Consider the following 15,861-nt stretch of genomic DNA (forward strand, 5'->3'; position numbering starts at 1 on the left):
TGGCTTCTAGTTGATTGGCTGTGGATGTGTAGCCCCGCCCTCCCTCGCAGTCTATTGGTCAGACGATGATTGTACTTGTCGCTGATTGGACGCTATTTGTAGAACCGGCTGTGTAGCTAGGCTACTGTTGCCTTCACGTACCCCTCCAAAGATCAGATTTAAGAGGTTTTTAAGATGAAGTCATGTGCTTTCAGTTGTTTTGTTTGGAAATAAGGGTCAAAAGACATCCAGCAGACTGTCTCAAACTTTTTGGAAGCTTTAAAAGCTACAAGACGAGTACAAGCTGAACGTAAAAACATAAATAGTGGTTATTTATCAGTATTAGCAGCTGTTGACCACCGGGGAATACAAATAAATAAATAAAAGTCACGTCTGGACAATGTCAAAAGTTTCCAAACTTAAAATAAATGTATACAACTAAACTGAAAATATAATACAACAAACTATATGATACGTTTGTTATTTTGTTCTTTGTTCCTGGTGAATGGTTCCTCATATTGTCAATAAAACGACAACGAAACCGCCTCACTGACCCAAAGTAACTTCATCTAGAGAGAAAGATTTCAGAACCAAGTAAGTTGTACTTTATTCTTGCTTTTTTCTGTGTATATAAAACATTTTTATAGTTGTAATGTTTGAGTTTCTAACTATTCTCGGACTTGTTTCGCCATAGGTTGTTGCTGTATATTTTCATCCGTGTATTCCTGTGGTTTTATGTGTTAAATGGCTGCAAACCTTCCTTTGGGGGAAGATAATCACGCTGGAGTTGTCCCGACATGTTCCGAGAAAGGGCAAGCTCAAATCGCCGTTGTAACTGTCGCAACAACTTGTGGCATACTGTGTGTGTGTGTGTGTGTGTGTGTGTGTGTGTGTGTGTATATATATATATATATATATATATATATATATATATATATATATATACTCACTCTAATGCATATTATCCATATTTACAATTTGCATTCCTTGAGTCTGCTGCATGAAAGTGTTTATCGTTGCCATGGGCAACAAGTACCACCTGAAGTTAGCCTACATTAGCTTGCTAATAAAAACGAGTATCCATTCTATTACAATTCGGCCTTTTTTAATAAACCAATTACAACTACCAACAGTCATGCCTTCAACGGCCTTAATGTATTGTCACATAATGTCAAATAACGACAAATAAAGGCTAAACTACCGCGGAATCCGCTCCGAATCACTGGCAGGTGCCACGAGAAGCTAACGCTAGTGGCAGCTGAGCTTGCAACAGGAAGTGCCTCTACTAGCTGCCGCTGCCACGATTTGAGCCAGCTGCTACTGCATGTTCCACGTTGTTGATCGTGTGCGCTCGCGTCTCGTATTTCCTGCAGCACTTAAAGGTAGCATCGGTAGACGTATTAAAACAACGCTTTTCGGCACTTTTTTTAATTTATTTTATATTTGCTTGAGAACAAAACCAGTTGACACAAAGAGTATAAAGACTTTGATAAACAGACCGAGCAGTCGTATCGACACGTCCGCAGCTCGTGAACGTGTTTGTGCATTATTCAAAGCGCGCTGCGCATCACGGAGCTAATTAGGATATCGGTATAAATAAGGCCGCAGACGGGACAGCTCGGTCCGTCCTGCCGCTGACGTCGGAGAGCTAAATGTATAGAGGTTAAAACCCTGCAAAGAGCTGCAAGCTGCTCCAACATGCACTCACTCTGACCCACCTCACGGATGGGACTCTACTCAAACCGGACCTCCGGAGATATCCCGCACATTTTACGCGTTAACGCAGAAAGTCTTTGGCTCATGAACGCAGTGAAGATCCACCGAGGAGACTGATGTTTTTTGGGGGCTTTTTAATTCCATTCAGCCCGACCTAGACCGCCTGCTGCTACCTTTATGGGACGGTGAAGGTCTCTTTTTACAATTTTTTTTATGTTTTTTACTAATATCCAAAGACTGCTGCAGCTCCAGCGGAGGAAGAGATTTCTTCACCGGGTTGTTTTGGTTTCCGAGGGGGGGAAGTCGAGGTGTTTTTGGGGTGAGTGCAGCGCGAGTGACCTGCTGGAGGACACGCGCGTGTCTGTCAGAATAATCACTACAATAACTGTAAAAGCTATTACAATGTCGTACTTACTTTAAAGTGCGTGTCTGTATAGTGAGTTTATAACTGTTATTCTACTTTAGTACATTTTATGTTTCTCGTGTGTTGCACAAAGGGATTTATAGCTTTTATTGCCTACATTATATTTAACACCTGAAAGGTATCGGGTTTAGTTTTTGTTTTTGGGTGCAGACAGTGCCTCTAATGCATGAAAAACACATTTTAATATCACGGTAACAATCTTATAATATGTATAATACTCTTCTATAAACTTAGTTTGGCATTTATGTCGTATTCCTTTATTTCCATGCTCCTATAGGATTGTAATTCTGTAGGATTTTTATAACCGTAGGCCTATAATTACGCGTTTACATTAATTATAAGGTTACAATGTCTCCTTTCTTTAATGAGACACGTTTTGCAATTTGATCCTCGAGTTACATTCAAGAGCAGAACATAAAACCCGGACGTGCAGCTCCTTTCATGTGATAACGTGCGCTATCTCCGCTATGTTCACCAGCACCTCCATCATCTCTTTGGCTGCAGATCGCGGTCAGTTTTTTTTGGGGGGGTGCTTATGATGCCACGTGAACAAGCGACAAAAACACAGCGAAAGGGATTGATTTCATAACGCTCGCGCGCGCGCGCGCACAAAGCCTGCCTCTCCGAGGGAAGCTGCAATGTTGTGTTTACGTGCATCCATACGGTGAAGCAACACCTTGGAGAGCATTGCAACACGACGGGGCTCGTGTTGCAATGTCAATATACGTATATTTGTAATCAAAGGCAGTAAAAAAAAAAAGATATAAACAGTTCATGAGTGCTTGTTGTGTTGAAGCTCATGCGCGTCCACGACGTCAGGGCAAGCAAGGGTAGGACGAGGACAGGCTTTTGATTGAGAGCTATAAACCAGATTACTGTTTTATTATTAGGCTGTTTTATGGTTAATGTCATCATTCATGGCATTAGATGTCAGATATGGATCTGTCCAATGTCAGGGACGATGCAGCACTGACACATAAACAGAGGCGGAGGAGGAGGAGGAGGAGGAGGAAGAGGAGGTGGTGGTGGTGGTGGACGATCAGGCTGCTGTTTAGTTTTTTTCATCTATACAATAAAATATTAATTTCAGCTTAAAGACATGCTCTGTTTCTAAAAATAACTAATAGGGTCAAACGTGTTTTGGCTCAGATTTCGCTGTGTGGGCGTTTTTCAGGAAAAGGGATCCTGTAATATTCTTGTAGTGTTTCTGTGGTGCTCTGTTTGGACTTTCTGCTCTCTGGTGTTTCTGCTCCCACTTGGTGTCGGATTGTATATTTTGTTGTGTTTGACAGCCTTATAAAACAAGTCTGGATCATTTTTCCTTAGAGGATTATAACCCACAATACCGTTTATTAAATCTAGACTCATTAAAATAGCAATAGGTGCAATGTAAATTGTAATTTGAGTGAACAAAATGTGCCCAAAACGTGCAGAAACCAAATGTGACTTGTCTTTAAAGAGCTGCAGGTGGAAAACTGAGCATGACAAACACAAAGTATTCGTTTTCATATCAGAGAAAGAAGAGGAATGAAATTCATATTCTCATCTTGTATTTATTTACACATCCGGGTGTCTGCGCGCTCCCTCCTCCTCCCGGTGGCGCGTTCATGTCTCATGGGAAATAAGCTCTTCAACAATAACAAAGTAACTTTCAGATTTTTGTTTTTTCTGAAAAAAAGATATTGCTTGTGATAAATAATTCTCCACTTTGACACAATTTACACACAAACACGTTATATGTGATGCGTTTGCATCTATGCTTTACAGCATTAAATCAATGTCAAAAACATCCAAAAATACATTGACCTCCATTCAAAACTTCAGCAAAGAAGTTGGCTTTCAGTTGCCAAAGTCAACAACCCGAAATATGAAGTGAAACACGTGGGGGGAAACTAAAAGGATCTTTGTGTTTGAAAGCATACAATATAAGCTCTATTACTGTTTTATTAGGCCAAAACTGAGCAAAAAACATACATGTATATATGTATATAAAAAGAATAAAGGTCATTTTAATTTAAGATGAGATTTATGATGTTGATACCTTGAGTTTATTGATCATATGCAGCGAAACTAAAGTGGCACTGCAGCAAAAGAAGAAGAACAGATGCATAGATACAAAGTCTTGACCAAAATAATCACAAATATAGTTCATGGTTCTTTTATTTGACATTTTACAAACATAATAGGGTTGAACAATGAAAGGTAAACTGTAGCTACTTCATGCGATACATAAATTTACTTTAAAAACATTTACTTTTATATCTACTTATATACACATATATCTATGCACATATGCGTGTGGAGATGAAGTCATTGCAATAAATAATTAAATAGAAAAATGGCTAAAAGTAAGAAAAACAAATAGAAAATGCTGAAGAGCACATACGAAAACAAATGTACTCCAAATAAAACATAAAATTAATAGACTTTAAAAAGGGGGAACATTTATTTCCACCTGAATGCCACTCTGAACCTGCGTTCCATCTTTCCCACGGGAGCCTGAAGGCAGCACAGCCACCCATTGGCCAGCCATAGCTGTCGATCACAGCTCCATCTCCCTCCCACGTGGTGACGTTCCGTACCAAAGTAACCAGAGGCCAGTCCATTACGCACACAAAAGACACAACAAAAGCTCGTGTTGGGGGAAAAAATGAAACCCGTCAGCACCCAAAGGACACAACAATAAGTTCCCGTCTGGCAGCACCACACATGGACCAGAGCCTGGGACGACGACAAGCATTGAATCAACTTAGAAAAGAAAACATCAGACTGAAAAACACCTCTTGTCTTTCTTCAGTTTTCCACCAAGCTGCGTTTTGTTCTGATGATCCAGATGGTGAGTACAGCAGCCCGGCAATGTTTACCTCACGCAACCTGGTTCTGGTGTCGTGCTGGGTTCACAGACTGCACCAGGCTAGGAAACAAACAAACAAACAAAACAACAACAACAACAACAACAGCAACAACAGCAAGATAGAGCGACACAGTTGCGCTCGCGTCGTGGCTCTTTATTGGGGATAAACACATTTTAGGATTAGAGGGGAACGCCTTCTTTACAATATAAATATAAACGCATGTTGTGTTAAATGTGTCGGGTTTTGGTGGGTTAGACTCGGTGTTGAGTGCAGCGAGTCTTTTGTCTGGACTCTTCCTGTTGCTGGTTACCAGAGACGCGCAGTGTGCTGCCTCTTTGTTTTCACTTTGCCCAGTTTGAATATCAGCTGTGTTACCTGTCGACTCGACTCACATCTCCCTCTTTGTTTTTATTATTTCCTTTTGGTTTGTTCTTCAAAACGACGTAGTTTAAATAAAACATGTCAGCTGTTACCATGTGGCAAGGAAGGCTGAAACAAAAGAACCACAAACTCCAGAGCTAGGAAATAATTCTATAGGATTCAAGTAATCACTTAAAGTATTGTTCAGCTGTTACAGTTTAGAAAAAATACATAAAATGTTAAAGGAAGAGCATTAAAAGTGAACAAAAATAAAACCATGTACTGACAAGAGACCCTGAAGTGAGCAACGTGGCTCCACAGGGGACCACAACAAAGAAAGAAACAGCTCCACAGACGTAACTTGTCCTTATTTGGCATCACTGAAGGGAAAAGGGACGATGTTCTGTGTTGTTTCATGCTGTCACGGTGTCTAAATGCAAATAACAGCATGTTATTGTCTCCTCTTTCTCTCTGTGTGTGTGTGTGTGTGTGTGTGTGTGTGTGTGTGTGTGTGATGCACTGCACAAAGCTGATACAATCACTGATGGTGAAAAGACACACATCAAGCTCTTGTGTGTGTGCGTGTGTGTGTTTACCTTTCCCTGTCTAGGAGCAGCCGGGGTTAAACTGGGCTAATTCAGAAAGGGGATTATGTCTCAGACACCTGTGCAGATTATACAGTTATATATACGGTATATATGTACAGTATGGAAATGTGGCTCGTCTGGGGGCCACCAGGTTAGGCTACCACCTCTTATTTTTCCTTTGTGTACCTTCCCGGGTGTGTAAATGTGTGTTTTGTATGTGTTTGCAGAGCAGCCACGCTTCACTTCAGGTCACGGCTGCTTCCTGTTTGAGTTGCGGAAGCTCCTTTGTTTTGCTCGTCTGGCTTCTGTCTCGGCGCTGCTGCTCTTCCTGTTGCACCACATTGAGCTCAACTGGAAAACTTCTGGAGCTCGTTGTGTTTCTTTAGTCTCAGGGATGCAGCGGGTTGTTGTTGTTGTTGTTGTTGTTGTTTAACACACCTTGGTTATGCTGTGCTGGTGGTTGGAGTGACTGTTGAGCATCTGAGCAGCAGTGGACAGTTCATTTTTTAAAGACAAAGATTATTTTAAGGACTATAGGTAGTTTTTTCAAAATTTCAACACTTTTATTATCTATTTATTCGTCCGTCCTTTGTTATACATTATAAATACTCCTTTTATAGAAGTATCAGATTATAAAATATGGCAAATGTAAATACATTCACACAAGTACTGTACTATGAGGTACTTGTACCACTTGAGTATTTCCATGTTATGCTACTTTTTGACTTCTATATTTTATCTCCAGGCAAATAATGTACTTTCTACTCCACTACATTTGGCAGCTTTTGTTACTTTGCAGATTTAAATTATTAATACAAAATATAGACACAAATAACTGTGTTGTATCATTGGCAGTATATAAAGTTATAATGCTGCACAGATTGTTATTAAATAACATAATATACACCATTGTGAAATGGCTCATACTGCCTAATGAGTACTTGTAATATAATATGTTGTTTTTTACAGTGTAGTATTGCTACTTTGACTCGAGTAAAAGACCTGAAACCATTTTTCCAGCACTAGCAGACATTGTGATTTTGTTGAGAATCATACAGTTACATAAATACAGAATAGCCTAAACAGTAACCTTAACGTTTTCATACAAGACCATCGTTCTTTTTTTACTCTCATCAGTGTCACCAGTCTCTGAAGGAAAACACGCCTGCTTTTTAATATATCTCAGTAGTGAATATCAGAAGTGAAAGCCACTGTGGTTGAGCAGATAAATGGCACCACCCAGTCTCAGTTTAATCAACGATAAGAGGTCATAGTCCGCACGCTGTTTGACTGTCAGGTGGTCCGTGACAACAGTACAGCCATTCAGTACGTCATTTTCTTTTCTTTCTTTAGTGGTGAATTCAACTTTGCTCGTGCAACTTCACTGTTCCGGTTTGACTCTAACGGCTCTCATCAACCAGGTTGCTGTTTTGCAGTGAAAAAGCTCTAAAATCACAAAGCAGACGAGCAGAGTTAGCAACTATCTGGAGAAGGAAATTGAGCCTTTAGTAGCGAAAGAGCCGGATTATTTTTCTTAGGAGTCGGTGGAAACCAAAAGAGAGCGAACAGGAGAATACATTTTAAACTTGTATTCAACATTTGGCCCGAAACGTGACTCCTAATGTTAATATTGCTCCGTGTCTGCTGGATGATAAGTAACTGTTTGCTAATATTTAACCCAATAACAACCATATAAAGCATAATATGTCAGATTTTGTGTTGTAAAGCTTGTTCTGTCGCCACCAAGTGGCCAAAAAAATCCAATAATGTAGCTTCAAAATGTATAAAACATTTTCTATGGTGTAGTGCTGAATGTGTTTAAATCACCTCAGATCAAATTTAATTCTACTAGATTTCTACGCCGTCTTTTAAAGAAAGATTGCAACACAAAGTGTTTCACATAGAAAAAACAAAACAAGATACAACACAACAGAGTAACAAGCTGTAGAAACATGAACCAACTCACTGATGAGTATGAACCAACCGGAGACCTCAAACCTCAACGTCCACTTAAAGACACCAAACGGCCATCATGTCAAAGTTTACAGGAACAACACTTTAGCTCCCACTCGCTGTAAACCACGGACACAAACAAAGCTATTAATAATGACAATACTGTAGACAAGATAAATAGAAAGGGTCATGAAAGCAGCAGGGTGTAGAAAAGGGAGGGAGATGAAAGGGATTGTTTATGTAGAAATAGGTTGAATAAAACCAAATTGGTCTGTTTGACGAAGTGAATGCTAATCTTTAAAGTTGTAGCTGATGTTTTTTTACAGAGTATGTATGTCTTATCATGAGAAATTAATAACTGTTTGAGGCTCCAGGTTAAAACGATCTGGGAAAGATCAAATATACATATTTTCAGTGTAAGCATGAATGTCACATTCGATCAGCTGGAATCCAAATGGCTGCCACACCAAAGTCTAGACAGCAGTCGAGTACAAAGGGAGGTGGAGCAGGTCTTCATTCTGTCGGATAGTTAGCATTGTTCACCTGCAGAGATGTTCATTGTGTCTCGGCTGCATTGTCTCTTCATCTCTTCTCGTCTGTCCTGCAGGTGATCTGAACTGGTTTGCGTTTTGTTTCTGTGGAGCCGAATCTCCTGCAGACGTGCAGACGAATTCATCTCTGCCAGGAATTCATGATAAAGCTGATGCTGTATGCTATGTGTGCGCGTTGTTGTTGTTTGTTATACAACATACATGCATACTATATTTTGAGTTTATTACAACTTGGATCAGGTTTTGGTTTCTGTTGAGTTCTCGTCAAAGTAATTGCTGGATGCAGAAACAAACGGGAGCAGTCTGATGGATTGTAAACAAACCCAGAGGTTTGACTATTCCATTTGTAAAGAGAAATGAATGCAAATAGTGAAGTTATTACTCAATCTGTCCATTGTAAACATCTGTTACAGTTTACACACTGACCTCCTGGTTCAGATTTGAATTAAAAACAAACACTGGACATTAGTTGAAACTGTTACAGCTAATCTTAAAACAAACTATTCTCGCAGTTGAAACAAAGTGTAAAGAAACCGATTGTCCTTTTTGAGGGATATTTTTAATTAATTTTCCTGGCATGCAAACAAATAAAAGAACTCTAACATTTATACCAGAAGCTTTAATAACCATATCCTGCGTGTATCAGTCCACTGAGACAGAACTATGAATAAGAAATCAGTTTGTGATCAGGTGAAACATGTCGTGTGGCTTCACATTGAACACGGGTTTGTTTGACCTGTCATCATATTAAGTTACATCACAGCCGTGTTGGTAGCCAACAGCATGCGATCGCAATCACGTGATAGATTACTGTAATCAAATGACTGCTCGAGCAAACGATATGAGTTTATATTGGAATTGCAATGGAGATCATGAGCTCTAAAAATAGGATGCACGGGACGAGTCTCTCAACACTTTTTGTTTTCCGCCCGGCAGGTTTGATTTTCTCCCGTGGTGTCTGTGTGGAGCCTGCCACACACCCACTCCACAACAACGACGGCTTTTGCCTGCATCTTCCAGTGCTTCTTCTGTCAGCAAGTCCAGCAGAGCTGCAACTCTTCCAGTGCCAGCCCGGACACCTGCGAAGAGCCCTGCCCCACTGACATGGTGAAGATGACCAAGTCAAAGACCTTCCAGGCTTACCTGCCGAACTGCCACCGCACCTACAGCTGCATCCACTGCCGGGCACACCTGGCCAACCATGACGAGCTCATCTCAAAGGTACGGCAGGTCCAGTCCTCCCTGTCCTCCGCTTAAGTCACCCTGCAGCCTTTCACATGACATTCAATCGGCCCTTCGCTAAGTCCCGCCCCCTGGTATGCAGACTGTCCAATCATAGCGTAGCATCGTCCAGCTCTGACCAGGGTCCGACAGCTATCCGGCTCTGCTGGTCATGGTTTAACGTTGTGTAATAGTGATACTCGTAACCTGGAGTAAGTTTCTATAACGTTACATTTCTACGTAAAAACCTGTGGAGCTAGCATTAGCACATACGTTAGCACATCATTAACTAGTGTTAGCACGTAACTTAAGCTATGCTAGGTACTGAAGGTATACTGAATGTGCTGCTTTTGCTTTTTAATGATTGTAACAGTGAATAAAGAGGAACAGTGTTGTTCCTTAATCTCATTGTCTTCTGTCTCGATCTCCAGCTGATGTGTTAGCTCACTTTGACACTGTGATCTGTAGCTTTAGCTTCTATCTTTATCTTTTTAACTTTTATTTATTATCCTTGAAACGCATGTTGTAGACCCTTCTGTCTGCTTCTCTCGTTTTTCCAAAAATTAGATAATATATACTCAAGGAGTGCAGTTAGTGACAGTGTGGGCTCAATGGTTACGTAGCTCTGACAGTTTGACGGAATAGCATCGGGGCTTAGCGAAGCATCAATTGCTGCAATCTTTTGGGTCAAATTCACACCGTTGACCAACAGTAGAGTCAATGGGACAAATACGTCTTTTGAATAAACTCTGCGAACTTATTGTCCAGTTAGCGACCAAGCTATCTAGCTTGCTAACTGACTATTACCTTGATAGTTGTAATTGGCACCAGCAAGTGTCCGACTGACTAGCATGTTAGCGGTTAGTTCACCAACTACAGCACAGTAGTTAGCCCTGCAAGTCACTACATAATCCAACGTCCAGCACTTTGTTCACAACGATCACAATTGTTAACGCATGCAGCAGACATGGAGCATCATTCATTTGAAGTCTTGTTCTTGGTCTCCACCAACTCCTGAAAATAGCATCTGGATCTAAAGCTGCTAAATGCTCCACTGTGTTCACCAGCTAACGTTGTGTCTTTGTGTGTTTGGTGCGGATTGGGCAGTAAACAGTGGATTTAAATGTGCGGTAAAACCAAAACAATGAGCTAAAAGAAGCTTAAAAAGCTGAAGTTGGCAGATCATTTCTTGTGGGTTTGTTTAATTTAATTCAATGTTAATTGAATAAATCAATGCAGCTTTAAAATAAGTGGTACTCATGTAGGAGCAGACTGGAAAACATAAGCAACACTTGAGTTTGTCAGGATAGTACGAGAGTTCAGCTGTTCTTTGAACATTTTTATGGCAATTCTCTCCAGTTTTTCATTATTCAAATCAAACACTGATAAATCTGCAGACTCGTCTGTGTGTTGGATAATCGCTGTCTGGGTCTCCTTCATCATCTCTTGGGTGAGATTATGAGCCACGATGATAAAGTGCGACAGGCTCCTTGTAATATTTTGGAAATGAATAAGTCTTTGCTCGGCTGAACTGAGAGTTCTCTGCAGTGATTTAGTGTTGTCCTCTGGTATTAGTTGTGGCAAATATCACTTTGGGTTTGACAGCAATGTCATTTTATTTGACGCTCACCTCCTTATTGCGTCTCCGGTGCTCGTGTATCTGTCTGCTCGCTCTTGCTTCTGTATTTTATTCCTAACGATAAATTCTCAGAGGCCTCGATGACAGCCGCTGCTGGTGTTATTACTGAAGTCAGTGTCGGCGGTCAGCCTTTTAAAGTGTTAATGCCGCGGCTATTTTTGTTTCTGTTGCGTTTTTTGAGTAAAAAAAAAAAAGGTCAAAGTGAAAGCTGCTGTGGCTCACTGCGACCTCAGAGGATTACTTTCAAAATATGAGATGAAAAAATCCAGACACAGGCTTCAGATCTGCATCACTGCCCACGAGTTTTCTATGAACTGCACTGTTGTTGTTTTTGTTTTTATTTGTTCAAATTGTGTCCTCCCATTCATCTCAATACTGCTGAATTTCGAGCTCTTAAGGTGTCATCGGGGTAACGATTAAGGATTATTTTTGTTATTTATTAATTCACCGATAATCTTTTCATTCATTTATTATTTTCGGACAGACATGGATGTAAACTGCAACTTCACTGATTGACGGAGACGTACAACCACGAGGCTGTTATTCTAGTTTTGCAGATATTTTAGAAATTAGCTTGGAACTTGTGTTAAACGTCATAAATACATCATAAATACATCAAGTTATACAATCTTTTTGATCCAGTTCAAAGTTATTTTTATCTAGACATGAATAAGAGCGCGGCGACATTAGCATTTGTGTTGATAGTGAGAAAGTTCGATTTGAATGGAGTCCTTTCTATCATCATATCTTTTTTTAAATTTACTTTAATTAAATTTTCCGAATTAACGTCGACGCCACCAGTTTGGGCCTGAAACACCTTTTTTTATTTTTAACATACAGTGAAATTCCTCCATCATAAGCGACTACTGATAGGTTGCACATAAATCCTCCACAAGCAAACAAAACAAAAACCAACTCATTCCACAGTCGGATCACGCTTTATGATGCCGAAGATTCGGCCCATTTGCCCAAAATGAAATTGTCCTGCCGGGTCTGGTCATTTATCCGCCCGCGGAGAGCGACGCACCCGAGCCTGAGTGAGATACAAACGGCTGAGACTCACACCATCAGGTTTCTGATGGTGTGATTCATAACAGTATTCATATGTTACAGGATGTCTGGGTGTTGAAGTCCACATTGTTCAAACATTTGCTGCCATTTGGAGCCACAAGCGTGCACAGCTGCTTTGGTTGCCGACCGTGAATCGACAGCTGGAGAGCAGAGTGCGAGTAAAGTTCATAAACTATCAGATGAGCCGGAGTCGCAGCGACTGAAGCGGTGACCTTTTTAGGTGTTAAAGCAAGATGGTGACTCCACGTGCGTTGCACTCTCGCCGCGCACTAAGCTGATTATTCAAATGGCAAAGATGATCAATCAGCACGTTCGCCATCTACGTGTGGAAATCCATTTGCCTCCTGCGGCTTCAGAGACTCGGAAGCTCGCAGCTTGTCTGTGCGAGGAGGAAGACGAGTAAACGGCTCAACCACCAGACCGTGCTGCTTCTTTCAGCAGCATCACCGGCCTCAACATGGTCACTTCAGAGCCGCGAAAGGTTTTAATTGTTAAAGACCGTCGTACATCACGCTGATGAGCCTTCGAACGAGAGCAACTATCCTCGTTTATCTGCGCCTCACTTAACACGTCGAGATATGTGGATTAATCGTCACGCAGCAAAGTCTGTGTGACATTTATTGGCTCCTGTGCCGGAGGTTGAATTTGTTGGTGCAGCACATTTTGACTGGATGCAGAGAAGAAAATAATGAAAATGAATAAGAGTTTAGCAAACGGAGGGTTTTGCAAAAAATCGTGCAGCTGAAACACAAGAATGCTGCAGAAGAAAGTTGTGATACATTAGTTATTTAAAGCCCCGCAGGCTGTTTTCTTTTGTTTTAATTTGGTCCACATCCTCTTGTTTGCAATCAGGAAGTTCATTGGTTTTGAGACGCGACATGAAACAAGGAAGACGACGCCACTAATAATAATAATGAAACTTAGTTTATGTGACAGAGTTCACACAAAGTGTTTACAGTCAAGAATACACACACAGCAAGACGAAAACTCAGTGTGTGGTGGAAAAAAAGTTATTTTCATTTTGATGGACTTGCAGTGAGGAAAAACAAAATCAGTTGTAAAATAATATATAAATAGAATACATGCATACAGACAATAAATCTTAGAAATAAGAATGAAAAAGCAAAAGTTAATAGAATACTGCATCTACTGATATTTTCTGTACCAATGGATCTGCCAATTAATTGATGAAAACCTATAGCTTTCCTTCCCGACTCTTCTTTTAATTGACTCCAACTCTACTTCAACTGCAGCAGAGGTTCCAAGGAATCGAACCTGCGACGTCGCTGCCATACGCGCTGTAATCATTCGCCGCCACATTTGCTTTCTTCAGTGACGTATTCTGAGCACTGACTGTTGCTTTCTAAAAGACAAATCATTAGAGAGTGAGATATCTATGAGCTCCTGTTGCCACCGCGGGCGGGGCTGAAGATGTTAAAGGGTGTAATGTTTGTTTTATTAGAGGCCCATTGTCCTCACACCTGACACTGGAGCGGGAATGCTGGAGGACCAGTAGCACCAGAGAGCTCCAAACTGGGAAAAGCAAATAAATGAGATTTATTATAGTTCGGTAGTCGCTTCTCAGGGAGTTTCCCAAAGTGCTGAAACAGTCGGGCCCGTTAGGAGCCAGTTTGGTCAGTTAAACTCCTCTTGTATTGAGGCTCATTTAGAAGACAATGCGGTTTAATAAGTTTTCTTTTGTCCCCTGCTGTTTGTCCAGATAGGACAGACACTGAAACTATTCTGTAGTCTGACATAAAGCCGCATTTATATTTCAGCTTCAGGCTGGAGAGGGTTATGTTTGTGGAGGATCTGGGATTGGCACTCAGATGACCCATAAGCTGCCATTCAAACAGTTGAAGTCAAACAGAAGAAGAATTGTTGAACACATAGTTTTACATTAAATTAATTCACAATGTTGTGCAAAATAAATGCAAATGTGCTGCCAGTCCTTTGAGCCCGAAATCAAGAATGTCACTGCAAACGTCAAAACGTCGTTTCTAACTTTTATGAAATAAAAACCTTCAGGCCACATCTTTAATGAGGCAATGGTTTCATCATCGAGTCTCTAAATTGATTACGAGATGCATCAATATGTGTCGGGTGACGAAGGCCTCTCAATGCAGCCTTCACTGTGTGCAACCAGTTAGGAAACGGCTGCTGTGGTGAAACCGTCTTTACCTTGGTTGACTCGGTTGTAATCTTCTCTGTTGGCCGTCGACCTCTCACCTCTCCTGCTTGTGTTTGTCGTTGGGCCTCGGCTGTGCAGACGTTTGCTGAAAAAAACTCACGTTCACAAGACGTAAACTCATCAGTTCAGTTTAGAAGGATTATTTCCAATTATTAATCAAATGCATTCTACTGTACAGGTTTGGGAAGTTCGTTCTTTCACCCACTTTGTTGTTGTTTGGACTTGTTGTGCAGCATGAGGGCGACACTGTGTACAGAGTTTCTCAGTTTTATGGGACTGTTAACAAGAATGTTGGTAATTATTAATGCAAAGCCTTTATGTGTTATATCTTTAATTACCGCTTGGGTCGCACTTTCTCAGAAGCGTTGGCATGTGTGCGTAAGTGGATGAAAATCTGTGTATTCTTTTAACAAATCTTTCCAAAAATCCTGATTTTAAATGTGTTAAATGGAAGTTGCTGTTAAAACTTTTTCCTTCTAGTCTAAAAATGCACTCAAACGTGAATATTTTCCAAGTTTTCGTTGCCTGCTATGATAGAAAACTGAATATATTCAACTTTTAGACTATTGGTTGGACAAAACCATCAATATGAAAAGCTTTTCTGACGCTTTATAGACCAAATATTAACCTATTAATTCAGGAAATATTAAGCCCATTAATTGATTATGAAAACTAAACAATAACAGCTGCTCAGCATTAAAACCACTGCAGTGATCTGTTGACTGTTGGGTTGTGTTTCCTTGTTCATTGGGCCAAAGCCGTTGGGTGACTCTTGACAAATGACCTAATTAGTCTAAACAATCCACTTTAATTCTAAAGTGGATTTAATTAAGGGATCTTCGTTGGACTCCAGGAGGTTTGACACAGCAAACATGTTGCTTTGATGCTTTCATACTGTAACTCTTCATGCGTCTGTATCTGTCTGACAACATCTGATCTGACAAAGCTGTTAGTTTAACAGACAAACATAATATATCTCATAGATCGTGGAATATCTAAGACCATTGTGGTTAAGACACATAATATTGTGTTTGTTTGTTCTGAGTTAGTTCTATAAGAACGGGTAGAGAACATGATCTGTGGGTGCGCTTCATGTTGCGTTTGTAATTAATAATTATTTTCACTCTTGATTATTCGAGGAAATGCTAATTCTTTAAAATCCCATAAAATAATAAGATATGACTCACATGACTCATTCAAATAGTTTGTTTTGTGCGACCGACGGTACAAAACCCAAATATATTAAATTAAAAACCATATTTAAGAAGCTGTGACTAGAGAATATTTGGCACAATTGTTAAAATACATGTTTTG

General features: G+C 40.4%; 1 protein-coding gene across 2 annotated transcripts in view; it reads left to right on the forward strand.

Annotated features, from left to right (window-relative positions):
• The first annotated feature begins 1,122 nt into the window (after positions 1-1,122).
• The window catches only part of LOC116396183 (protein yippee-like 1), a 25,427-nt gene continuing 10,688 nt past the window's right edge, over positions 1,123-15,861 (forward strand). Inside the window, exons 1-2 of one of the 2 annotated variants that reach the window (XM_031870621.1) lie at positions 1,123-2,014; positions 9,362-9,646. In XM_031870621.1, the coding sequence (XP_031726481.1) occupies positions 9,530-9,646 (117 nt within the window). In that variant the 5' untranslated portion in view covers positions 1,123-2,014; positions 9,362-9,529. The other variant, XM_031870620.1, reaches the window with a different exon arrangement.

This window comes from Anarrhichthys ocellatus, unplaced genomic scaffold, assembly GCF_004355925.1.
Source record: "Anarrhichthys ocellatus isolate YVR2014 unplaced genomic scaffold, GSC_Weel_1.0 scaffold53, whole genome shotgun sequence".
Lineage (NCBI taxonomy): Eukaryota > Metazoa > Chordata > Actinopteri > Perciformes > Anarhichadidae > Anarrhichthys > Anarrhichthys ocellatus.